The 27,803-nt window shown below is 40.5% G+C and overlaps 1 protein-coding gene across 14 annotated transcripts in view; it reads right to left on the bottom strand.

The window, feature by feature from the left end:
• Edem3 (ER degradation enhancer, mannosidase alpha-like 3) overlaps positions 1-27,750 on the bottom strand; it is a 66,985-nt gene extending 39,235 nt beyond the window's left edge. For 8 of the 14 annotated variants that reach the window (XM_006529795.2, XM_006529796.2, XM_011248061.1 and 5 more), the window contains exons 1-7: positions 27,367-27,750; positions 23,311-23,356; positions 12,162-12,262; positions 11,645-11,684; positions 7,125-7,237; positions 5,535-5,688; positions 587-721 (exon numbers count right to left, since the gene is read on the bottom strand). In XM_006529795.2, coding sequence (XP_006529858.1) covers positions 587-721; positions 5,535-5,688; positions 7,125-7,237; positions 11,645-11,684; positions 12,162-12,262; positions 23,311-23,356; positions 27,367-27,527 — 750 coding nt within the window. In that variant the 5' untranslated portion in view covers positions 27,528-27,750. The remainder of the gene's footprint in view (positions 1-586; positions 722-5,534; positions 5,689-7,124; positions 7,238-11,644; positions 11,685-12,161; positions 12,263-23,310; positions 23,357-27,366) is intronic. The other 6 variants (XM_006529797.2, XM_017322085.1, XM_030242231.1 and 3 more) reach the window with 2 other exon arrangements.
• Between the last annotated feature and the right edge of the window lie 53 nt (positions 27,751-27,803).

Raw genomic sequence — 27,803 nt, 5'->3', positions numbered from 1 at the left:
GTGACCATCCTATGATTTTAAAGTATTTGCCTAAGTCATGTGTTTGATGAAGAGAGCATGTAAGTAACTCTTGAAATCTAATGATAATTAAATTACCATAAATAATTACATTAGAACTTTTTAATGTAAGACAAAGATAAATCCCAATAAAATATGCAGGGTGATATAAGTCTTTTAAATAGTGACTAACATTTCATTTGACATAAACAAATTTATATATTAGACTCTCTATCAAGGCATATATTCAAACTTCACTGTTAAATGATCTGTGAAGATTTCAGAAATACAACAAGCCATTTGGAAGTCTAATAAATGAATACAGATACCAGGACATCTGTGCTAACAAGGAGTCATAAAATTTACATGATGTAGTTAAACAATGTTCTAAGAAGAAAACTAAAATGTTACTTTATGGATGTAAACAGAAAGTGACCTTCTATCTAATACAGCTGCCTCACAGAGACTTCCATGCCTGTAACACTAAAGCATTAGTGACCCTCCAGTAAGAGTCCTAATCCTTAGCCAAAGGAAAGAAGAAAGTGAGCCCCTCTCCAACCCCCAAGATCACAGGTCATGAAAAGCAAACCTCAAATATGGTCGCTCCTGTGAATCGACTCAGTGCAGCAAACTCGAGGATCAAGGTGCCTGCACAGGCTGTACAGGTGTCTGTCTCTGTTCCCGTCCTGGCTTCTGGTTTTCTGATGCCAAACTTTAAATTAATCTAAAGACAATGAGAACGTTACCATGAGCAACTTATGATCTCTCACTGTCAATCAAGACTTTATCAGATTGTGAAAAGGATTCATGAGTTGAATGAACAGTGAAGTCAGTCTGAGGATGTCTGCGGCTCTCCAGTGAACATCCAGGAAAATATATTCCGAGCATACAGAACTTATAGGGTAAATAAGTTCTCGTTTATTTTCTTTCTTGATGATGTAATAATACATTATAACAATATAATCATTAGAAGAATACAGGTTAGATTAGCTGTAAAAGAAACTAAATTTAATTAAGAATTTGTGAAACCAGTACAATGTTAAGTCTTTCACAGAGAAAATTTTGATTGTACTGGTATATATTTAGAAGAGATTAAAAATTTCAAGGTTTCTATAAATTAATTTATTCTTTGGCCATTTCTATATGTATGCATACATTCTGGTCACACTCCTCTGCACCCCAGGTCCTCCTTCCCCCCAGAAAGCCCTCCTTCCTCTCTCATTCTTTTTTTACTGAACTCATTACTTACTGTGTGGCAAAGGCAGCATGCATGCACTATCATGCATGTAGAGGTCACAGGACAGCGTGGGGGAGTCAGTCTTTCCTTCTCCAAGTGGGCCCTGAGGAGGCCTGATGGCAGGCCTTGATGGACTGATCCATCTCACTGGTCCCTACCACGCCGAGTTTACCCAGGGCTGCCCACGTGGGTAGAGCTGTCCCCGGGAGCATGGGGAACTCCCCAGTGGCTACAGCACTGAGGACCTCACTCTAGCAGTGGTTCACAACCTTCCTGATGCTATGACCCTTTGATACACGTCCTCATGTTGTGCTGGCACCCAACCATACATTATTTTCACTGCTACTTCACAACTGTATTTTGCTACTGTTATGAGCCATAATATGTAAGTATCTGATATGCGACCTCTGTGAAAGGATCGTTCAATGCCCCAGAAGTAGTGACCCACAAGCTGAGAACCACTGTATTATATGTGGTAAGAAACAAAGCAATGGATCTTTGCCTTCAAGCAGCTTAAAATCCAGACAGAATAAACAGGATATATATAAAGCCAGAGAATTAATAATACTGGAAAGTCATAAATATATGCAAATATTTAGCAAAATAATGCTAAAATGAAGGAAATAAAGTATCATTGGGTTGGGAGTAGCTGCAAATTTTAAAAGTGGCTAATCAGGTCACAGACCCTAAAAGAGAAATGATTACTGCCTCTCCTAGACCAGTACAACTCCCCAAGCTTTCTCAACGCTCACCCTTGCTCTCACTGATTAGTGTAACTCTCACTCTCACCAAAGAAGCGCCTTTTGTGGCTGATGAAGGCCATTATGGGAAGCCAAAACTGGTCAACATACAGAAACAACTGACCGTGGGATGCCCAGGCCCAGTCAATACATCTTCAACACAAACCCTACACCAAAGGGTCAGGGAGTATCATGGAAGAAAGGGTGGAAAGACTGTAAGTGCCAGAAGACATGTAAGTCCTGTGTGAGACTGTGCCTTCTATAATGACAGGGAAACTATACCCATGGAATCTCAAACAAGACCCACACATCTGTTGACACTGCAACATAGATGGGAAAATCTCACAAGACCCTACCCCTAGATGAAGAACTACAGAAAATTAATGACTGCTGAGAGAGGTTATTCAACCCCAAGTGGTGAGCCCTAGTCAAATACACATATGAACACTATATGGGCTCAACAGGGTCTCTTTACATATATGTGTTTACATATGTAACAATAATTTAAGAGGTCATGAGTTTGAGAGAGAGAAGAGGGACATGAGAGGAGACACACAGAGAGAGGTAGAAATTATGTAAACAGAGTACTTGTGTATCAAATTCTCAAAAAAATAATTAAGATGATAAATCTAAGTCATAGTCAAACAATGAGATTTACCTGAGAACTAGCTTTGAAGATTTAATTAACTTTGAAAAAATGGTATTACAATGTATGGCTAAGATTTATGTGTGAGTTTTTAACCTGACCATGACAGCCATTGCTCCCAGGTACTCCTGGCAGCTGTAGTTACCTGTACCAGACTGGGCCTGTCAATATGTCATCACGAGGAGGAGAGGGGCACCGTTAGGTTGTTTCCATATTCCAGTCAGTAACCTCCCACCCGTGCTCATAGTGGCAACCCTAGTTAAACCCAGTGGGAGACACAAACACACACACACACACACACACACACACACACACACACACAAAAAATACAGCTGCAGAGATGGAACACTCGCTGTGTTTCCAGAAGACCCAGGTTCATTTCCCAGCACCTACATGGTGGCTCTCAGCTGCCTGAAATTCCAGTTGCAAGAGATCCAACTTCTGGGTCTGTGAACACCAGGCAGGCATGTAGTACACATACATACATGCAGGCAAAATAACCACACACATAATTTTTTAAGTTAAAAAAATGAAAATAAAACAAAAATTAAAAATACTGAAAGTAAATTCAATATATACATACTGCTTTAAATAGTTTACATGTAACTTTAATAAACTAAGAGATAATGACCAGTTAACAATGCAAATATACTAGCAAACAAAGAAATTCTCATTTAAAATGACTGTAATGTCCTACTCACCATATTGAGAAAAGAATGATAGTATACAGTGTTGGTATCACACAGTAACTCTATGATATTAAGGGAGTTTAAAAGTGTCTTTTTGTAGCAATTTGGTAATAAGTACTCACAGTCTTAAAAAGGCATTCCATATTTCTTTCTTCTAATAATTCATCCAAAAGAAAAATAATCAGAAATATGTAAGATTGTTGACAGGAAATCTATTTAAAATACTAAGACTGGGGCCAGGGAGCTAGCTAGTGAGTAAGGTGCTATCACAGAGCACAAGGACCTTATCTGAGGGTGCATGCTTCTGTGACCTCTCTCCTAGTGGGACCCAAAGAGGAAGACTCCAGAAGCTCATTATAGCCAACACAGATAAACTAACAAGCTCCAGGATCAGAGACCCCGTCCCAAAAAAAAGCCAACGTATACCTCAAATCTCTACATCCATACCCACCCCCAACACACACAAACTCACATGCACATACTCATACTAACAAGTACATACACTATGCATATACAGAAGAAAAAAAGGAAAGAATACTCAAACTGGAAACTAACTAATATGGGGTTTAATTCTAGTCTTTCATTAAATAAAAATGCCAGTCATGATATACTAAATTGGTGGGGAGATCAATGGCTATGACCTCTGGTCTGAAAATACAGATTTGACCTATCTGTATCATGTTGCTGAACACCTATTAAGTCAACAATGACTTTATAAATACAGAAAATGAGCCTTGCTTGACTTAAATTGTCAGAGAAGTTATACTAGACAGTAGGGATGGAAGGCCTAAAACACACAATAAAAAATAATTAAAAAAAAAAATCCCTAGGGGTTTGTGAGAGCACAACACATTGCTTTGGGTGGAAAGGTAGTTTCCCTAGGGTATAGGAGTATGGGGATTTGAATATGAATGACCCCTTAGGCTCCTGTTTGAATGCTTGGTCCCCAGCTGGGGAAGTATCTGTGAAGGATTAAGAGGTGTGGCCTTGTTGGAGGAGGTGTGCCACAGGGCTGAGCTCTGAAGAGTTGGCAGCCTCCCACCATCCCTCTGTGCTCTCCCTGTGGCTCCGCTGTCAGTGTGGGATGTGCACTCTCAGCTGTTCTGGCTGCCATGCTATCTTTCAGCCATAATGGACTCTAACCCTTTGAAACCATAAGCCACAGCCTCTCCCTTTCATGTTACCTTGGCCATAGTGTTTTGTCACAGCAATAGACTAAGGACCATGAGAGAGCATTAGAAAGTCTACTGGCAAGCTATGAAGATTTCTGAATGTTAAGACACATTCAATGGAACAGGAAGAATGTTAAAGTTTCGAAAGCAATTCAATAAAAAATGTTCCAGTCATACTAGTTTCCCAAGTGTTCTGACTAGTAAGCCTGAGAAAAGAATAACCACATTAAGATACAGTAGTGTATGGATGAAATGAAGCTGGCTTTGTTTTTGGTGTGAGCCTAGCCTTTAAAGGCTGAGCCATCACTCCAGCGCTTACACTGGCTTTGATGGCACAGCAGCAGGATGAAGGGAAGTGACAGACTTCATGTCTGACTTGGACAAATGGGAGACAGTGTTAATAAAAAATGTAGAGAGTTCACTCCATCCTTGGTGGCTTCCTTCCCCACTGCTTTAAATAGAAACTATTCTTGGAGGACAAACTAACAGCAAAGCTCCCTCAACAACTCTACTGCCAGGTCTCAGGGCTCTCTCTAAGAGCAGCAAAGAAGGAACCGCAGAGTGAGTGAGCTACACTGCAGCCTCCTTCCCCATTAGTTTGCTCCAGAATAGATCACACCAGACAACCCCTCCTCCTGGATCTTCTTTCTTATGGTTTGTTACACTGCCCACTGTGGGATGCTTGCTCCTGAATCTCCAAATGCTTTCCTCTTCCCAAGCCCCACTTTCTGATCATCTTCTCCTCGGAGAGTAACACCTTCCTACTCTCATAGCTCCCACTACTATCTAAGTACCAACAACTCTGGCCCACACTGCATCCTGGCATCTGTCTCCTCCTTCTGCAGCACCATCTAGTCTGACACACTGAGGAAAGCTTACACTCATTTTCACATTGCTCAAATGTTAGCTGAAATATCACTATAAATTTGCTGTCAGCTCTGATGCATCTTCTTTGAGGCTTACGCCAGTGAGGAACACCTCTGACCACCAGAACTCACTCTGTAAATAGCAAAGGAAGCGTCAACAAAGTTGTGCTTGTTTGCAGGGACTCACCCTGGGGTACGGAAGGCCGCTGGTGGTGTTGAAAGCTGGCAGGAGCTTGTAACCCAGCTGCTTTGCCATGTGGAGGAGCTCGTCATTGTACCACTGCATGTGCTCGCCTTTCTCCTTCAGCATGATGGCCAGCGAGTGTCCGCCCAAAAGACCCCTAGGGACACAAAGACACAACTTTACCTGCAATTTAACTGAAGATATTTACAAGCTACTGCCTGAGACGGTGTGGGCATTTGTTCCCAAGAATTTGTAAACATAAGGGAAGGCTACAGAATGACTCAATTCTTTCTTACTGATTACTCATTTTGTGGCAAACTATTATAATCACATAGCTAATACATTAAAACAAACAAACAAAAACAATTAGGGGCTGGCAAGAAGGCTCAGTGGGTAGAAGGTGCTTGCTACCAAGGCTGCAGACTAGAGTTCGAACTCCAAACCTCACTTACTACAAGTAGAAGACTGTTGCCCTGCAGGCCCCTCCTCCATACACATAACTAATAAATAAATACAAAAATATACAACAATTATGAAGTACTTGACATTCTCACATGCCAGAATACATCCTAGATACCACATGTATTTTAAAGAATGAGCTTAATGTCTTCAAAATAAATTTAAAGTTTTAATTTTATCACCATGAATCTTTGACTCTTGGTATAACATTTAAAGATTTATAACACCTTAAACCTCACTAAAAGGTTTAATAGTCTCTAAGTAGTTATCTTAGACGTCTTACATTTAACTGAAGAGATGGGACAGAGAATTACAAAAGTTACTGAACATGAACTTACCTAGTGTTAGGGCGAATCAATTTTATCATCTCATACTTCTAGCCCTCAAAGGTATTTCTTATTATCTGAGGAGCAAGGCTGTAAACTGTCTCATGCGGCTTCTCTACAGAGGCTCCTGGCTAATGCTGGTCAACTGTAGAGTTGTAGACTTAGAAAGCTCTAACATAATTAGCAGAAAACATGGCCAACGTACAATTTCTTTTCACGTGCAGATCACCTGTGCTGTGAGTCTCTTCCAAAGACTACTGTGTCCGTTTCAGCATATTATAATGTTATCCCGGTGGCCAGTTTCACAAAATCCCAAATTTTATCTTTGGGGGGGGGGGGGGTGTCACTCTAGCTCAGGCTAGCATGGGACTTACTCTGTGGCTAGGCTGGACCTAACCTTCTGAAAATTCTCCTTCTAAGTGTCAAGAAAACAAGCCTGAACTATCATGCCTAGATTCCAAATTTTCTTTTTCTTTTTTTCTTCTCCTTTTCTTTTTTATTTTATGCGATGGGTGTTTTGGTAGCTGATGAACGCCTGTCTACCACACGCATGCAATGCCTTTGGAGACCAAACGAGGCTATCAGATCCTCTAGGACTAGACCTTTGGCAGTTGTGAGCAGCCACGTGGGAACTGGGACTTGTACCTATATCTTCTACAAGAGTAGCTAGTGCTCTTGACTGTTGAGCCATCTCTCCAGCCCCCTGAATTCTGTTTTTTAAGTATTAAAAACTTCTTTGCTACCTTCAAGAAATAGCTGGAAGCTTTTTTCTATAGTTAGCATTATGACTCTAGGACTGTGTACTTACCCAAGAACTCTGATGTTTGTTTCGAAGACTGAAACAACTACATCATTATCTAAATTAACATCCCTTAAAACTTTTCTCACAGCATCTTCAAATTCCTTAGTTTTGTTTAATACCTGGGGGAAGAAAAAAATGAGATAAAATTCTTTTCTACCAAGTCAAGAAAAACTTATACTCAGAATAAGACACTAAAATCACTGTAAGCATACTTTAAGAGTCAGAAAAATGAGGCATTCAAAATAATATGTCCCTTAAGGATATTATAAAAATGTGATAATGTCTAAAATTGAAGAGTTAAGTATAAGCAATGGGGCATCTTTACATACTGATGGGCTCTCAGGACTTTAAAAGATCCATCAAAGGAATTCAGACTGGGTTCATAATACAGGTTGAACAACTCTAAGCCCCAAATCTGAAACACAAAATGCTTCAAAATCTAAAAATTTTAGGTTTTCAGTATCTTGTTGGCACCACTCAAAATGTTAGAGATTTCAACTATTTTAGCTGCTGGATTAGGCATTCTGTGCCTGTAAAGCCTGTATCATGTTCCAGACTTCTCGAACCAAGTGACTCAGATAAAGATTCTTTTTCATACATACACATGAGACAGACAGGCATCTATAAAGAACTTTTCTTTTCCTACTTCTGGTTCTTCTACTTCAAATACTGTGTATATCTGCGTGTGTGTGTGTGTGTGTGTGTGTGTGTGTGTAGCCCATGGCCAACAGTTGGAGCTACATGAAGTGAGCTCTACTGGGATCTGCTCTCTGAGTGAGAACAAAGTAAACAGCCATCTGCGCTCATCAAGCACTGTCTATGAAACTAAGCTCTCTTGGGCTTGCTCAGTGGGAAAGGCACCTGCTGCTAACCCGATGGCCTGAACTCAATCCCTGAGGCCCATAGGACAGAGGAGAGAACCAACTCCTCCAGGTTGCCCCACAGTATGGTACATGCACCCACATACATACACACAGAATAAGCAAATATATAAACATGTAAAATAAGAAACACCCTACTTCAGAAGAAAGTACTGTCAGGCTCAGTGTTCACCTGACGGAGCCGAAGCCTATGCCACCCTCACCCTACAAATGTCCCACTGGCAAAAGAGGACATGTAACATTACGGTCCAGAACAGGCCCTGATTGGAGTTCTAGTTCGCTCACGTGAATTACCTGCGATTCAAGCCAAGCTATTCCATATTAACATGCCCTTCATCTATAAGGGAAGGAGGAACTACTCTATAGAGCTGTTTTATTAAATGAGACCATGCACGCAAAACACTTTGGCCAGAGTGTCTGACCTGCGTGTTGAACAGCAAGTGTTTGATATCATTACTATTAATTATAATCAAGCAAGAGTAGACTTGTGACTCTTGGGATGCGCTCCATGGAAAGGGGACACTGTCACTACAAAGGCCGCTCTCGTTTTCTCCATCTAAGTTAGGGACGTGATTAGATGTTATGTAGAGACCAGATGCAGTACTCGAAGTTGCCTTTGACTGCTTAATCTTTTTGTTTGACAATCCTTTGCAGCTCTTTTTCAATTTTGATCTGATCCTAACTTAAGTGTGACAGAGTCCCTAAGAGTATGTGCCTAAAATGCAAGTAACACTTAGGGTAAGCCTGGATTCAAGGACAGCGGGGACCTGACTGAACTGCCTAGTTTCTCTTGCCAGCGCCACATGCATTTAAGCCCCACAGCAGCAAATGCAGTATGTGCCCTGCCATCCGTCTGTCTGTCCGTCACTTAGGAATGAGACACACCTCTTCTGTCCCCACTGGCCATCCTTTTGCTTATGACCTTGTTAATCTTCTCTGTGGGCTACCTCCTGAGAACTCTTCTCACAGCCACACTTCCCTGCTGCCTATCCCCGGAGCTGCTTCCCTCCAGCATACATCACAGGAGCACCAATGCCAAACTTGCAGACAGAACTTATTTTTGCCTGTGATTAGCTACAAAACTAATTCTAACAGGCTCTCCATTTTCCCCGTTTCTTTGTCTCCTAACAAGTAACAAGAGCAGAGTCTAGGCGCACCTTTCCCCAGTCTCTCTTACTCTGTTTCAGGAACTGCCGTCTTTTCAGATCCCACAGTAACGTGGATGTACTCGTGCATGTCTCAGCACCCAATTCTACGACAGCAAGTCGAAGCTAGCACTTTGAACAATTTAAATTTAAAAATTAAACTGGCAAGAAGAACTGACTTAACATATGTTACAAACAAAACAAAAGTGGTTGGGCTCTCTACACTAATCCCTACAATCTCTGTTCCATTATCAAATCACTTAATCACAACACTTTTTAAAAAATCACAATTTAAAAGGCAAACAATTAGAAATACTAATACTTGCATTGATTAAAAACATGCAACATAATGTCACCTCTAAATGCAGGCAACCCCATCAAAGTACTATACTTTGTTCCAGTTCTTCTGTTTAAACTCAAAAATACTTAGGATAGTGATCAAAATGAACTTGTTTATTTCCAGTGCGATGATGATCTGGAGTTACTTTTGCTATTCCCACTTGAAATTAAGTATTTTACAAGGTAGTATTTCATTTATTGAGTGTGGATGCCTGTGTTTGTGTGTAGGCACAGGTATGCCACACTGTACATGACTACATCAGAACAGTTTGCATAACTCAGTTCCCTCCTTCCACCATATGGGTCCTGCTTGTCAGGTTGTTGGTCTTGGGGGTAAACACACCTTCTGAGCCATCTCACCAGCCCACGATAATTTGTATTTCTAACTAGATCCCAAATAATGCTGTTATTACTAGTCCAGGCATCTTACCTCAAGAACTAATGCCAAATTCTTTTAAAAGGTACACCCTGAAGAATATTATCTTCGTAAGAATTTGTGGCCACCCAATAAGAGAAGTTGATAGATTTTTTAAATGTAGAAATGTTATGTAGCATGGAAATACCTTGTATCCTTCCTGTCTGAAGATATTTTATAAAGCAATAATGACAACCAAAGCCCACAGTCATGAAAATACACTAAGAACTTAGAAATGGGAGGACCTCTGAAGGAATGAAGCTGACAAATGAGGAAGGATGTTACCCTTCTCCAGTGCTCACTCGCAGCTCCCCTTCCTCATACCATTTGGTCTCCTAGGTGACAGCTGTGCATTCAAGAGACTGTACAGCTCCGGGACACATCTTTATGTCTGCTGAGGTAGTTTATGTGTTTTCTCTCTCTCTTCCCCGTGACCACTAAATCAGAAATGCGGCATCTAACAGTATCTTTTTCAAAGTTCTTATAATGCAGTTTGCACTTTTCCATTCATCTTTGCCAGTGAAGCTGTGACTATCAAATCTCCAGCCCAGCTGAAAGATCTAAACAGTCAGTTTTCACCACAGCTACATCCAGATCAGAGGGAAGCAGGACTGAGGCCTCACCAGAGCAGTCACAGAGCAGTGACCAAGTGGGCCTGTCTCTCTCCCTAAGCTGCTATCACAGTGAGATCTCTGTCCCAAAATTAAAAATGGACTGTTAAGGAAAGTACAGAAACACTACCAAGAAGTAAAAGCTTTCTGTTACCTGAATGATATTTTTATCTTGTTTTTAGATTAATCAGCACACGGAGTATTAATTTAAAGTACAGAAATTTAAAGTAAAGAAAACGCTGGCTGGGCAGTGGTGGCACACATCTTTAATCCCAGCACTTGGGAGGCAGAGGCAGGCGGATCTCTGAGTTCGAGGCCAGCCTGGTCTACAGAGTGAGTTCCAGGACAGCCAGGGCTACACAGAGAAACCCTGTCTCAAAAAAAAAAAAAAAAAAAAAAGAAAAAAAAAAAAAGAAAACGCTTACATAAGCCCACATTCCACAATGGTCCAACAATGGTAAAAACCCTAAACAGACACCATTTCAGACCCGTAGCAACTGGAACACACTCTTGCCCCTCTACACCACAAACAGCTCTAAAACTAAAACTAATCAACACAATCTCTCGTATCCAGGATGAAAAGAAGACAAAGATCCCTGCTGGAAAAAACAACTTTTGCTTGTGCATAGTTTCAGATCAGGTGGCATACCACCATGGGACAAGGAGAGCAAAGCATTTTCCCAAATTACCTTCTTTCAAAAGCTTCAGCTTCCTTTTCCAAAGGGAGGGGAACATGTGATCCTATATCTCGATAAATTATTTGAGTGTTTCTATTATGCTATGTGACTGTATTTGACAACATTTGTTATAATTGAGTGAAGTTCAAGCTTTATTAAGAAGCAAAGATTTGTGGGCCGGGTGTGGTGACGCACGCCTTTAATCCCAGCACTCGAGAGGCAGAGGCAGGCGGATTTCTGAGTTCAAGGCCAACCTGGTCTACAGAGTGAGTTCCAGGACAGCCAGGGCTACACAGAGAAACCCTGTCTCGAAAAAACAAAAAAGAAGCCAAGATTTGAACATTTTAAGTTCTTATGGCTTCTATTCCATACAAAGTATGTTGGTTACACTTCCAATACTTGCATATGGATATCATGAAACTTATAAAATAAGTAATTCCAAGAAAAATGGAACTTACCACAAGAGTGTCCAAAGAATCAATCAGTGTTAGGGAAAACCTAAAAAACAAGTGTAACAAGATAAGTAACACTAGAATTTGAAATGCTCCGTCCATGAACACGTCAGCAGAATTATCTACATCCTACTGACTGGTAGTTTTAGTAAGCAGCTGCTCCATATATCTGCATTGCAACATGACCATACAATGACCAAGCAATATGAAACAACCTATGTATCACTGGAGATGAAGAAACTTCACTTGCTCCTTTTAGAACAAAACATTAAAGCTCAATATTAGGGGTCCTAATCCAGTACCACAAATGAGTTAGTAATCATGAATCAAAACATAACACACATATGCACGTGTGCACACACACACACATGCACACATACGCATGCAGTGGCACATGTTTAAACAGTCACGTACAATAAGCAAACAAATGAGAAAGGGGTTCGAAGCCCCAGGCTGACTGGATTTTCTCTCCGACCCAGCTACTCTGAAGGCCACACGCTAGGTGCCTTGTGCTCATACTCACTTTCCCAAGGCGTCATCCACATCGCCCCGGCTGGGCTCCTGGCCTCTGACACGGCCCCGGCAGGTTAAAGGCATGAGCTCATCAGCTGGGTAGGCATGTTCCTACAGGAGAATCGTAACAAGTCACTAAAGAAGTGAGAGAGCGGACACACCATTTAGAGAACAGGACTGATACTTAGAGGGTGGACTGCTTACACAATTTGTAGATAATTTAAATTTTTAATTTGAAATGTAATACATGCTTGGAAAAAAGCATATTAAAATTTCTTTAAAAACTATTAATCTGGCTGGGCAGTGATGGTGCATACTTTTAATCCCAGCACTCAGGAGGCAGAGGCAGGCGGATCTCTGTGAGTTCATGGCTGGCCTGTCTAAAGAGCAAGTCCCAGGACAGCCAGGGCTGCTCTATCTTGAAAAACAAAAAACAAACAATAACAACAAAACCGGATAATCTGATTTCCCTCCTTGAATCTCACTCTAGAAGTTACCACTATTACGTCTTTTAGGTTTATTTATGTATTAATACACTCAAATACATGCACACATGTATCATTTATAACATTTCTTTTGGAAACAAGGTCTCAGTACATAGCCTAGGCTGGCCTGTTACCAGCAATTCTCCTGCCTTAGCCTTCTGAAAACTGGGATTACAATTCTGCCATGCTCACATAAAAACTGAGACTTGAACAAAACCCAGGTCAGTTTAGTGGATCTTACTGAATGCAGTCCTTTCTCCTGGTACTGGATAATGCCAGGGATATTCGAGGTTCTCAAATAGCTATGCACACACATTATTTTGTGTGCAAACTCAGGGTCTCAGGCATACTAGGCAAGTACTCTACAAGTGACTGACCTACATCCAGAAATTGTATTCACAAATAGGTACTTAGACCAAGTATACTCACTGGTCTCGATTATTTTATATTTTATTCAAAACACAAGGTACCCCTGTAGTGGTTTGAATGAAAATGGCCCCCACAAGCTCATATATTTGAACATTTGATACCCAGTTAGTGAAACTGTTTGGGAAAGATTAGGAGGTATGGCCTTGTTGGAGGAAATGTGTCACTGGGAGTGGGCTTTGTATTTCAAAAGCCCACATTAGGCTTAAGTCTGTCTGTCTCTCTCTAGCTGCTACTTTCAGATCAGATGTGAGCTCTCAGCTACTGCTCAAGCACCATGCCCCACTGCCTGCCAACATGCTTCCTGCAGTGAGAATGGACTCGCCCTCTGACACTGTAAGCAAGCCCCCAATTAAATGCTTCCTTTTATAAGCTGCCTTGGCTATGGATGGTGTTACTAAGACAACCTCCCCCACCATGCTGGAATGTTTCAGAAATACTTTAATAATGAAATGAAATTATAACTGGTATTTATTGAGTCCGTGTTTCTACCATCTATTCTATACATGCAAATAGTTTAATTATTTCAACAATCCTCTGAAGGAGATTCAATTGTCTTTGTTTCATAGCGGAAAACTAGGATCCAGGGACATCACATAAGCCTAGGTTGAGCAGCTGCCCTGATGAATCCAGAATTTAAAACCAGGTCACCTGACTGAGGAGCCCACACCCTGCACAGTATGCATACATTTATTTATTCCTGTATGGGTAAACATGAAGGATGAGTTAACAAACAGCTGTGGACATATTCACCTTTCATATATGTATTATTTATGTGGATCACTTAAAAATAAATATGAGTCAAGGAGATATTGAATTTTTGATAGTTATTACCAAGCAGGGTATCAATTTACTATTTATTTCACTCAGTATGAAATGATCGATGCTTTGTATTTTGCCAATCTTCTGGGTTAAGAAAAAAAATGCTCCAGTACTAAGAAGGATACACACATTCTTATATTAGTCACTCTGGGAAAAGGCCTGTTTATATCATTTATTTTTTAAAGGTGACTTCTATTACCAAAAGAAATTCAACAAATATGATTTGTTATAAGCAATAAAATATCTTTTATCTTTCCTTTGTTTAGTTTTTAATTTCTTTTTGTAGTGTTTTCACTATAAGCTTTAAGTAGGCAAATCTACTCATTTCTTCCTTCATGGTTTCTGGGTTCCAGGAATGCTACACCAGGCTACTCTGGGCCCTAGACACATTACTCATACACATATACATACACTCATACATGCACACACACATATACATGTACACACATATATGTGTATACACACATATATACACACACTCTAAAATTGTTTTCTCTACATGGAATTTATTTTGTTTCAAATGTTTAATGCTATTTGTTCCCCCAAATGTCAATTCTATAAAGTCTGCTTTTTAAAGAATTCATTCTTTCTCAATTATATGAAATACATTGGCCAAATTATCAATGTAATTTAAGAAACTGGTTATGACAAAGAGTTAAAGATGTCAGAGAAAGTAATCCTACAAAGGAAATTCTAGACATATTTCATGACACTAAGAGAGCAAAGTATCAAATGTCTGACATCCATCCAGAATTAGAAGGGACTAGAAGGACTCCCCACACCAGGGACAACACTTGCCCTGCATCTCAGGAGAGCAAGCACTGCATGACACAACAGCAAAGGGCTTACTTTCCACTTTTTAATACTTTAAATATTAAAAATGCTAGCTATTAGATTCGCTATTCTTCATTTTCCTCGGTACCCATCAGAGAATGTTGAGGAACACCATGTGTTTGGTGTTCTGTCTCTATTGCTCTTCTGCTATATACCATGAGTTTGGAGTCTAGGTAACAAAGGTGCATGAGAGACATAGAGAGACTCATACACACAACTGGAAATATTGCTGCTGAACTTTAAGAATTAAGAACTGTGCAAGCAGTTGAGTAATAAAACAAGTTACACAGCACACACAGCAGACTACTAATGAACACAGAAATACCCAACAAGCGCAAAAGGACCGCAGAACTGTGTCTTCAAGTTTCTGAAGGAAAGAAAACATGTCTGTCTTAAGCATTCCAGACTGCTCAGATGTTCTCCAAGTTATGTAAGGGAGGAGACAACCTACCACCTATAGAGAAATAGAACACCTATGACACCTTCAAACCCAGGAAACTTGCTGAAGAAATCAGACAACCAAGGCAAAAATCACAATCAAAACTCAGGCAAGAGGAATAGAGGGATGTGGGTCAGCCCCCCTTGAGGATTCTAACACTATCCATCTGGGTACTGTTCCCAGACCACAGTGTGAATGTGAGGAACCTTCAAAGCTCTTGGCCAAAGTCTCAATTATGGGAGACTGAAAGATGGAGCAGCAGTGAAAAGCACTTTGTTTGTCCTGGTTAGTTTCTGTCAACATGACACAAGTTACAGTCATTTGTTATGAGGGATTCTCAATTGAGAAAATGTGTCTGTAGGGTTTGCTTTTAGGCACGTCTGTAGTGCATTTTCTAATTATGGCTGGTCTGAGCAGGCCCAGCTCACTAGAGATGGTATTGCTGTGGGCAGGAGGTCCTTGGAGTATAAGAAAGCAGGCTGAGCAAGCCAGGAAGCGGCACTCTGTGCGTGTGCATCAGTTCCCACCTCCAGTCCCTGCCCTGACATCCCTGGATGATACACTGTCAGGACAAAATAAATCCTTTCCTCTCCAAACTGCTTTTGGCCATAGTGTTCTATCACAGCAGTAGAACCAGACTAAACAACTGCTTGTCCAAAGGACCCAGATTCAGTTCCTGGCATCTGCAGGGTGGCTCACCACCACCTTTAACTCCAGTTCTAGAAGTCTAGCACCCTCTTCTGGCTTTCAAGGATACTGCATGAACATGGTGCATACATGTGGGGGGGGGACATTTATACACATAAAAATAAATCTTTTTTAAATTCTCAGTCTCCTATACACTTGAGTGTGTGGTTACAGTCATCAACACTGTTTATACTTCTTAGCCTACTTTTTAAAAAAACTGAATGTTCCATGATGATTCATCCTGAGATGATTCTAGGCAACAAATATTTTGACATATTTGGAATCCATGTACAGTCACTACATTCTGGATCTCATAACTATATTTTTAAATTTTTAATAATACACACTTTCAGCATAAATTCCTAATTATTTTTATGTGTCAATCTCAATACAACCGATTCCCCAGAATGCTTACAATTTTATTACTTTGTTTTATATTTAACACATGTAAGTTATAAAAGTTTTTTTAAAAAGTTTTAAATTGCTTTAATATTTTTAAAGTTATTTTGTAAAAAGACAAAATATCAATTTTATGGCAAAAAGTTCCTTACTATTTTAAGCTACTGTTTAGAAACCTCACACTACTATTTTTAGAGCTCTAGAAAACAAAAACACAAATGCTTTTATCTGAAATTAAAAGTGAACTCCAAATTAAAAATGAAAATTCAAATCCTGAACCTATCTAGATAATAAAAATATCCATAGCAAGTACAAAGCAGAATAATCAAAGTAACTCTGAGCTAAGGTATAAAAATATTTCATACTCTTTGTCTGAAGATTAAAGGTAAAAATAAAACCATAGCCTTTCTTCAGGTTAACCACAAAGCACACTCCAGAGAGTTTGCATAAGGCCAGAGCAAGGAATACGTGTCAGCAAACAGCTGCAGCAGGCTTCAGACAGTAAAGTCTCCTCTTCACATGTTGACACAACCAAGAGTCAGGATAACACTTAACACTTAATTACAAGTCAGAAATGAAACTTAGGTGAGTCAGAGTCTTACAGAAACTAAGTAGAAAACGCACCATACTAAAAGCACAGGAGAAAAAAGAAATTACAAATACAAGCTAGTAGATTCTCCATAATAGACTCTCAATTTACCATGGCTTTGAGGCGATAAACTCATCTATACAGATTCAAGTCAAAACACCAGCCCAAAGACATTTTAGTAACACTTATTATATGTTAGGTAAAGGGAAGGCATTTATCCTACTAAAAACAACTAAAATCATTAATCATATTATAGAGCCTAAGTAGGTAGAAAAATATTCATAGATTAAAGACTTATTATTAAGAAATCAGTTCTCAGCCAGGTAGCAGTGGGGCACAAACTTTAATCCCAGAGTGCAGGAGGCAGAAGCAGATGGATCTCTGTGAGTTCAAGGCTTGGTCTACAGAGTAAGTTCCAGGCCAGCCAGAGCTGTTACACAGAGAAGCCCTGTCTCAGGAAAGAAAAAAAAAAGTAAGAAAAACTAGAAATCAATTCTCTACAAAAGCTAGGTACTGGGTATTGGGGCACACACCTGAATCTCAGGACTTGGAATAAAGAGGGAGAAAGATCAGAGGTTCAAGGTGATCTTTGACTACACTGTAAATTCAAGACTCTTTCTCAGAAAAAGAAGAGAAGAAAAAAAAGAAATTCTCTCCAAATTGTTCTATTGACTCAACACAACCCCAAACAAAAGCTGGTGACTGAGTAGAAATTGGCAATATGGTCTTGAATTTTACATAAAAATGCAAAAAAAAAAAATCTAAAATAGCCAAAAACAGACCTGGAAAAGAAAAACAAAGCTAGCAATTCACACTGCTGAGCTGAGAATGCATCTCAAGGTTACAAAAAGTAGGCCAGTGTGACACTGGTCTAAAGGAGCAACAAACAAACAAACAGAGTGTAGAGAGACCCATCTACCTACTCTCTCTCTCTCTCACACACACACACCTCAATACACACAGCCATACACAAACACACACACCCATACACACACATACCCATACACACACATACCCATACACACACACACACATACCCATACACACACACACCCATACACACACACACACACACACATACCCATACACACACACACACATACCCATACACACACACACCCATACACACACACATACCCATACACACACACACACACACACATACCCATAACACACACACACACATACCCATACACACACACATACACACACACACAGTCAAAGCATTTCTTTTCACACAGGTGTCAGAGAAACTGAACAGGAGCAGGCAGCTCATTACAACAGTGCTGGTTTAATAACTAGACAGTCACACGTGAAAAAAACTGCAACTCAACATTTATCTCATCATACGCAAAAGCAAGGCAAGTCTTAGTGAATAAACTAAAGCTATAAAAACATTAGAAGCAAAAAGAGTTAAGTTTTGTGACCTTGGACTTGGAAAGGTTTTGTTTGTTTTTAAGAGACTATAAAAGCTTGATTTTTTTTTAAATAAAAAATTAAATCAGACTTGGTCACATTTTAAATTATTTTACTTCAAACATCACTGTTAGGAAAATTAAAATTCAAAGTACCAACTAAAAATATCCATAAAACATGATAAAGATTTCACACCTAGTTTATAAAATAATTTTTACAACTCAGCAATAACAGGACAAAGGACTTGATATTAAAATGAAAAAAGAATTGTAACAGATGCTTTTTCAAGAAAGATACATGAATATAAAATAAATGCATGGGAAGATTTTCAACCACATTAGTCACAGGAAAAGTGAAACACTACCACACACCCACTAGAACAGCTAAAATTAAAAGACGTGAAAATGCCAGTCCTTGAGAGGATGTGTAGTAACTGAACGCATGCACTGCTGGTGGGAAATGCAAACTGAAAGCTGTGGACGTCTGTTCCAAACTCAAACTCACACTCACAGATGACCTGGCACCCTCCATAAACATTCTGTCCCTAGGTTATTCTTTTTGATGAACAAGTGATTAAAAAGAAAAGCCTACTGCAGAGCTTCAGATGGGAAGACAGTGCTCTAGCCCAGTGGGTCTCCACCTTCCTAACGCTGTGACCATGCAATAAAGTTCCTGACAATGTGGGGACCTCCAACCATGAGGCAGGTTTTGTTGCTACTTCATAACTGTTATTGTGCACTGCTATGAATTTTAATATAAATATCTGATACTTACATTAAGCAACAACTGTGAAAGGGTGTTTTAACCCCCAAAAAAATCTCAACACTCAGGTTGAAAACCCCTGTTCTAGAGACAAATGCCTTGGAACTGCATTTCTAAAAATGACTACAACGTGTGTTGTGCATACTTTGTAAAATAAAATTTTAAAGGGGGAGTAGATGGACATAAATCTGGAGCTCCAAAGTAATGAATTTAAAATGCATAAAAATTAAAAATAGGTCTTATGGCTTAATGATGAAAGTTACTCAGTTGAGTGTGATGTTGCACAGCCCTAATCTTAGCACTTGAGAGGCTGATGCCCAAGTTTGAGGTCAGCCAGTGCTACAGAGAGTTCAAAGCCACATATGGAAACAATCTCAAAACAAACAAAAAGCCTATTTCAGGAAACCCAACTTAAAGTGACTGTAGAATTAGGTGGAATCTACTAGCTGAAGGAAAGGGTGCTCTCTAGCTCTTTCAAATTCTATCTGTAATATTTAGAGGTCTTCAAAAGAACATGTTCTGCATACAACAGTTTGATTGTCCAGAGTAGCCAGGATAAACCCTGAGAATCAGATATCATAAGCAGGAACGGCCCTGGTACATATTATATCATCTGTATTACTGTGCAAACTTAACTTAGTACAAACATGCAAAACCTGTTACTAGAAGCCTTAGAGTAACTATGGTCTAGGGCTAAGTAAAATTATGCAAGAACTGCCCAAATAAACACCAAATTTCATGTGATTTGGAGAAAAGAGAAAACCATCTGTGCAGTTAGTTCACCGATGGGACAGTTAGTTCCACCACAGTTTGATGGGACTAGAGATCTGTCAAACAATCATTAGAATGTTACTAGCCATGGCAATCACACAGAAATCAGAGTATGTCTTAGGATAACTCCAGGGATCGCAGAGAGGTAGTAATCTACTCAGAGCTGGCAAGATGTTCTATCAAGAAACAGTACATGGAGAATCTTGTATTTCATTAGCAGATAGAAAAATGAGTTCAAAGAGCATATGCCCAGACAGTGACAGAAGTGTGAGCTGTTAGGAAGTTCTCTGTTCAACCTAGGAACACAACTGGGTTCAAATCTACATGAATTTTAGGAGAGAATTTTCTCTTTTGCTGGTTGTTGGTTTGGTTTGGGTTTTTTGGGTTTTTTTTTTTTTGTTTTGTTTTTGTTTTGCTTTGTTTTTGAGACAGGGTTTCTTTGTGTAGCCCTGGCTGTCCTGAAACTCACACTCTGTAGACCAGGCTGTCCTCGAACTCAGAATCCTCCTGCCCCCACCTCCGGGATTAAAGGCGTGCGCCACCCCTGCCCAGCTTGAGACAGGGCATTAATCCTGGTTGGCCTAAACCTTGCTGTATAAACCAAGCTGTGCTGGAACTTGTAGCGATCCTCCTGCCTCTGCCTTTTAAATATTGGGATTAGAGATGTGTGACACTACATTCAGCTTACAAGAGAAATTTCCATCTCTGCCAAATCATACTTAAGTTCTAATTACCAGTCGCACTTACACACAGTGCTTCGGAATAGTTGCCAGATACTAGCTCTAATGAGGCAATCTGTGTAAAATGAAGACAGTCTTGCCTGCCGAAGAATGTAAGGCTGATAAAGAACTGACTTCATTTTATACTGACGAGAAACCAGGCTCTGAGACCAGTTGAACCTCCTTCCCTTCTTAACCAGGCTGGTAGGGGGCAGAGCCTCCGTAGGGTAATCTTCTTCCAGGTCTCAAGTCCATGGTCACAACTACTTTATACTGCCCATCTTTAGAAAATACCATTTTCTTCCCGTGGGAGCCAAGAAGATTCAAGGAGATGTTGTAGCCTGTAGTATGTAGAACAGGCTGAAGAGCAACACTGCACACAACTCGTGAGAAATGAGGGCAAGCTCTCTACATTATTAAAAGCCTATCCAGTAGCAGGCACTTAACATTTAACATAGGCAGCCAATACAAGAAGTTTATGGATCCTGAAATCCTCCATAACTTTCCATTTTAAAAGAAGTTTATTAAGTTTTTTCTTTACTTTAGAAGGCAAAATTTATTAAAATAATCAAATGCAAAAATATGTCTGATTTTATTTTCACAAAAATTCAATTTAGTTCTTTAAAAAATATTTAATAAGTACTTAGGTGTTCAAGTACCATCCTAAGCACAAGACATATAAAAGACGACTTTATTAAAAATTAATTATAAAGAAGAAAGGCATCTGTTTTAAAGTCTTATGGTCTCCAACAGTCCTCTGCAATGATCCCCATTCTACAAGACCTGACTCAAAGGAGTTAACTCATCAGGTTAGGATCTAAGTGAATAAAAACCAACACAGAGCTGCCATCCAACCCATACGTAGTTAGTTATAGCAAAGTTACCCAGGTAGGTTACATTAGGAATTGGGTCATGAAGTCTTGTGAGGGTTGTCCTTGATGCCCACTCTACCACAAACCCATTGAGTACATATCCACAGACGTTCTGCTGTACACTTAGAGGGGGGCATAGATTAAAGATACCATACTTTATAAAGAGAAGTTCCTAAGGACTTGGAAGATGGCTCAGTCAGTAAAGTGCTTGTCCCACAAGCATGAAGACCTGAGCTCAGATTCCTGAGAACCTACACAAAAAGCCGGACATGGCAATTCATGCCAGTGATGCCAGCACTGTGGAGGCAGAGAAAGGAGGACCCCTGGGCTTGCCAGTCTAGCCAGAGTGTGAGTCAGCCTCAGCATCGGTGAGACCTGTCTCACAGCACAAGGGGCACAGCAACTGAGGGAAAGATCCAGTGCCAATCTCTGTCTGCCATGCACACACGTGAACACACACGTGAACAGATATATACACTCAGTGAATATAATCTTTAAGGAGAGGACCCTACTTAGAGTAAAATGTGGTAAATCCATTTGGCTGTCTCCTATTTTACTCAACTTTGGAATCAAAAGTTTACTTGCATGAGCTGGCTACAACTCGGGAGTCTTGTTGAGGTCTTGTTAGGGGTCCATTTGGCTATTTCTATACCATAACTAGCCTCGACTTGTTCAATTACACTTCCCCTAAACAAAATTCATGAGTAAATGATTCTGAAAGAAATACTAGAGGAGTGGCTACCGTTACACTGAGTAGTAAGTTTAAAACCATGTTTTCAATGTTTATACCCAAAGCTTCCTAACAATCGGATTCTAGAAAACTTACGGAAAGTCAAACCTCGCTCTAGCCAAGCAATGGTAAAAAAGAAGGCGGCTATCAAATATGAAATGCGTTTAAAATATAAAAACAGGGCCTGGGAGATGACAGGTGGCTGAAAGCGTTCACTGCCCTTCCAGAAGACCTGACTTTCACTCCTAGCACGCACTCTGGGTGGCTCCCAACCTCATCTGTCACTCCTAGCCACTGGATGCTTTCTTCTGGCCTCTGTGAGCATTCACACACAGACATATAAAAAAAAAAAAAGAAAAGAAAAGAAAAGAAAATACAAAAATATATAAAGGGAATAATGATAATGATATATAATGATATCTGTCCTATATAAGTGAAAATAGATTTACTGAATCGAGTGGAAAGTATCTTAAAAAGAATTAGAGTTAGCTCTCTGTCAAATTTTGCTAACTATACTTTATTAGGGCTATAATCATTGGAAATCTCCTGGTATATTTTAAATGTAAAAACAAGGAAATGATAAGAAATTCTCAGCATAACTTGATTAAACTCTTTACAAAATTATAGAAATTTTTATGCAAAACTTCCTTTTGAACTCTTAAAATTTGCTTGCTATCTTCTCTCCCGTTCTGTACCATGGAGCCTGCTTCTCTTCCTGAACAGTGGAAGCTGCCGCTGCATCTCACAGTAGCTCTGAAACTTTTAAATACTGGCTCAGCAGAAAGCAAAATGCGTAACTCAGAGTCCACATCATAACGTTTGGACGTGAGCTAGGTGATAGTCTCTCTAATGCAATGGTTTGCTTCATAGGTCTGTACGGTAAGTTGTAGTTTTCCTAAAGGACATCCCTTACAGCCAGACACAACATCTTTTTCCTCTTTACCTATGTGCATTGTCAACTGCTACCAGAACCAAAGTAAACTGCTTACACACACAGTTTCATGATCTGCTTTCAATTTCTTACCTACTCAATAAATTGATTCCATACGAATCGCCAACAGGAATGCCCTGCTAGCTTACATTTGTCCTGCTTTTTTCAAAAAGCTTTATTTAAAAATATACATTAGTAATTCAGGTTTCAAAACTTCCCAGTTACCTGTGTATAGTTAGTTCGTATAAGCGGTATGCACAGATAGCTTCATACTTACCATATAGTTGCCATAAGCATGATCAAACATTTCCAGGACTTGATTTCTAATTGTGAAAAAACAGAGAGGGAGAAAAGTTATTGTATATTCTATCTACTGCACTTCAGGAACATAATTCTCCCTCATAAAAACACACTAATAAAAACATAAAACAAGCTAGGATACCACAAAGAGAGTAGAGTAATAAGCCTTTCTTACCTCACCACAAGGAACTGGGCCAGGATTTTACTAGTCCTAGACCTGGCAATTTATATAAAACTTCTGGGTTTTTTTTTTTTTTCCTAAGAAAACTATTGAATGATCCATGTCAGAATGGCAGAGAAGGAAAGCAAGTCTTGAAAAAACCACTACCGCTATTAACATTATTATGTAACTTACTCTTGGAGTGGAGCGTTTCTAGACAACTCAAAGCAATAGTTATTAGCACCATTTACTGCTTAGTCTGTAGAGTCTACTAAGGGCAGTAGGGAGGTGGGGGATACTACTATGAAATAAAAACATTTTCTCAAGCCTTTGCCTTGCCCAGTAAGCTGAGTGAAACCACTCATGCCTAGCTAAATACATACCATATTTGTCTCGTTTCCAAAAGATACACTTTCTAATGTACTCTGATCTCTCAAGAGCACTCTCAAAAAATAGAATTCACTTCAAAAGGAAAAATTCTAAGGCTCAGAAGGGAGTTAGAAGGGAGACTTCTAGCTCTCAGGTTAGGGCCGAGGCTGGTCCTTAAACAGGAAGCAGAGAAGGGAGGGAGAAAAGAGGAGAGAGAGACTTGTATCAACTTCCAATACAGCTGTTTGAAATGGAGGTTTTAGGTGCCCAAACCAGAGTCTCAGAAACTGAGAAATAAGTCTTACAATGAAGTGTTATTACAAAAGCTAACGTGAGAGCCAGACGGGGCCAAATCCAATAACTAGCAAAGGAAAACACTGAAGCAAGTCTTCCACTAACACTTCTCTTCCCAAAGTTCCAGATCCTAAAATCAGGGATAGAAAAGGTAGTAAAGACAGTGACTGGCTATATTTTCCCCTTCCTATTATACTACACTGTCATCTTCAGAACAATGAAAGATGACTGTTGATAACAGTGAAGCTTACAGGCAGAAAAGATCTAATATCCAGATCCTGGCTGCAATGACCAGCAAGGTCAAGTATCCTTCATTTTGATGACCTAGATAAGTCCTGGCAACTTTTATGACTATTTTAAAACACTTACCCATTAAAAACAAGACCTTGGTGGCAAGATGGTTCGTTGGGTAAAGGCACTTGCCGCAGAGCCTGCCAATCTGAGTTTGATCCCAAGAACCCACGTGGTGGAGAGAGATAACCAATTCCTGCATGTTGTTCTGTGACTCCACGTGTCATGGCACGCTTGCACACTGGCAAATGTAGTTTTAAAATTCTTCCTGGGACTGGAGAGATGGCTCAGCGGTTAGGAGCACTGACTGCTCTTCCAGAGGTCCTGAGTTCAATTCCCAGCAACCACATGGTGGCTCTAAAATATCTGTAATGGGATCTGATGCCCTCTTCTGGTGTTTCTGAAGACAGGCAGTATATTCATATATATAAAATAAATAAAATCATTCTAAAAAAATCTTCCTACTATTGTGTTAAAATATTGTACATTTACACAGATCCAGAGAATTTCAGAATATTAAGCATTATCTTAGAGAATTCCTCATCTTGCAAATGATAACAATCTTTCAAACATCTTTGAAGTCAAGGCCGCACAAAACCTGCAAGCACTAACATAAAAACAGGATATACTAACTTTTCCTTCTCTGAAGTAGAATAAGTGTTTGATTAATATCAAGAAGGGAAATCTCTTGTCTCTGGAAATGCTACAGCCTAGAGGTGGATCACAGGTTTTAAAACCTCTAACTTGCTAACTCAACTTTGAGAGCTGTCAATTTTCCAAATTATGAGTAAATTATGATTGCATACGAGGGCACACTTTCATCTCTGCAACAACCAGCAAGTCCCATGACATCAACTTCAAAGTGGACCTAGCTACAGAAAGACACAGTGACTGTATTCAACTGTTAAAAAGTCTCTATGGTTTTATATCAACTTAGTAACTGTATAAGACATATTGGAAATCTGATCCTCCCCATTTAAAAATTTTTCATTCCAAAATAATTTCTAAAAATGGTTTTCTAAAGTCACCCTGCCTCCCAACATCAATAAAGCACTGATTTATATTCTCTGTTAACTAAAAATATTAGCAAGATCACTTATCCTGAAAAATATTTTCCCTGAAAGACTACATATGATCAGATATTTGAGTGTAAGCAACTGAGCAGCTGTTCACAATTCCAGTGGGGGGTGGAAAGTGGGGGGAGGGGTGGAGGGTGGAATGGGAGGGTTGGAGGGGGGTGGGGTGGAGAGGGCGGGCGCAGGGGGTACAGCTTGGTTTTTTTGAGACTGAACCTGGGGCTGGCAAGTCAATGACTCATATAGAAATTTTAATAAGAATGTCAAAGAAAATATTTGCAGCCATAATAGAAATACTTCCCCTCCCCCAAATCTTAAGGAAGTACAGCACTGTACAGACTGTGAACTGTGAGATCAGACATAGGTTAAAAATATAAATGTAACCAAAAACCACAAACCTGACCCGCTTTGAGACTCTGAGCAAGTTAACCCTGAATCTCAATGTCCTCATTTGCACAGTGGAGATAGCATCCACCTCGCGATGGAATAACAGTTTTAGAGATGGCATGAGTTAAATGCCAACAAAGTGGGAACATCATTAAAATGTCACAAAATAATACATTAAACTTATAAAGGAAAAGGCAAGAGTCTAGAATTCACTGGTAATTTTGTTTGAATAGATAACACTTCATCTTCTTTTACTCACATTTTTATTTGCTCTGTGATTTAAAAATTAGTATAGTTCTTTTGCAATGGCGGAAGTAAAGAAGTATCTACGTCAGAACCTAATGGCTCCACCTCCCTTTGTGGGATAAGTTACCTGTTATTTTTTCCTGAGTTCAGGCAACTATTTTTTCTTATAAAATAATATGCTTTCTATTTATATATTAACCTACAACTTGCTTTAGTACAGAACTCTTTCTAAATGTATGACACCCCCCCCCAGCCTGTTCTGTTCTGTCAAAATGCACCCCTTTATACACTTATCTCTAATTGTGTCTTTACTTCTGTAGGATAGATTCTCCAGAGAAAGAAATGAATCAAAGAGCAAGCACAATTTAAAATTCTGGAGTTGGTGTCAATAAGTCACGTGGTTTACATCCCCACCAGTTTTCTCACCTCTTCACTAATCAGCAGTGCATTCTAGTGTTCTGTGCTAACCTACCAGACAAGCAAAACCCACCCACTTCACTGTTTTAATAAGCATCTTTCGCAGTCAACTCGCCGTGCTACTGACAGGCACACATTTCCTCTCCTCTCACTTAACTTCACGGTTTTGCCAAAATCCAGAGATTCTCCACTTCGTTCTTAGTCACTTGTGCCACTTCGGATGTATTCGAATTACTGGATTAAATGCTATAAATAGTGTTTTGGAACACTTTTAAGCCTCATAAAACTACTCTAAGGGGGTACACTTAATCGAGGCCTCTGAATAGCATCAAATCGCCTGCTCTAGCTCACAAGTGCCATTTAGGAAAGAAAACACAGCAAGGGGGATAGTGAAGTCTGAAAAGTTCAAGTTCCGGTGAACGCCCCTTTTCCTTTAACAGGTGTAAGCACCGCAACATTTTCCCGCTGGGAGCTCACTTGGGTGAGACATCCAACCCTGCCTCCGCCACCCAGGCGGTAGCCCCTCCACCAGCCCCTGACATGGCAGAGGCGCTGACACAACACTACATATGTCACAGGCTGCCCAGGAGACACTCGACAGCCCCCGAGGTCACATCCCGGGGATCAGCTCCCATCGTCCTGGACCCCGTCCACCGCACCGAGGTCCTCCAGCCTCACCAGCTGTTACAGTCACCACAGAAAAAGTCCACAGTGCGCCGGGGGCGCAATGACAGGCACCTCCACTGCTGGCAGCCGCGCGAGGAAACCCACCCGGACAGCCACGCACCCTTACCCAAGCTTCTGCTTCTCTTCCCTACTCATGGGCGCGGCCCCTGCCGTGCACACGGACGTGGCCAACACCAGACAGAGCGCGGCCGTCGCTGCCACCAGGCTCCATGACGCTCGCTGGGGGACCCGGCACCCACAGCCCCGGCAGCCGCCGGCTTTGCTCATGGCCCCGCGGTTCCGCGCACGCGCAGCTGCTACACCGGCACGGTGGGCCACATTGCGGGCTGCCGGCGGCGAGGAGGCTGCGAGCCGTGTCGAGGGCGGACTGTGGAGTGAGGCTGGCGGCCGCCGGCGCCAAACTGTTTGCCGAAGTCACCGAGCCGGTCCCCCAGCGCCAGCGCTGCCACCACCCTCCGCCCTCCACGGCTCGGAGCACCGCCCCCAGCTTTCCGGTGTCGTAGTCTAGGAAACCGCCTCTCCAAGGCTACTTCCGGGTAGAGC

This window comes from Mus musculus, chromosome 1 (genome assembly GCF_000001635.26).
Source record: "Mus musculus strain C57BL/6J chromosome 1, GRCm38.p6 C57BL/6J".
NCBI lineage: Eukaryota > Metazoa > Chordata > Mammalia > Rodentia > Muridae > Mus > Mus musculus.
The sequence above is the reverse complement of the archived record's forward strand: the minus strand, read 5'-3'. Positions and strand labels throughout refer to the sequence as shown.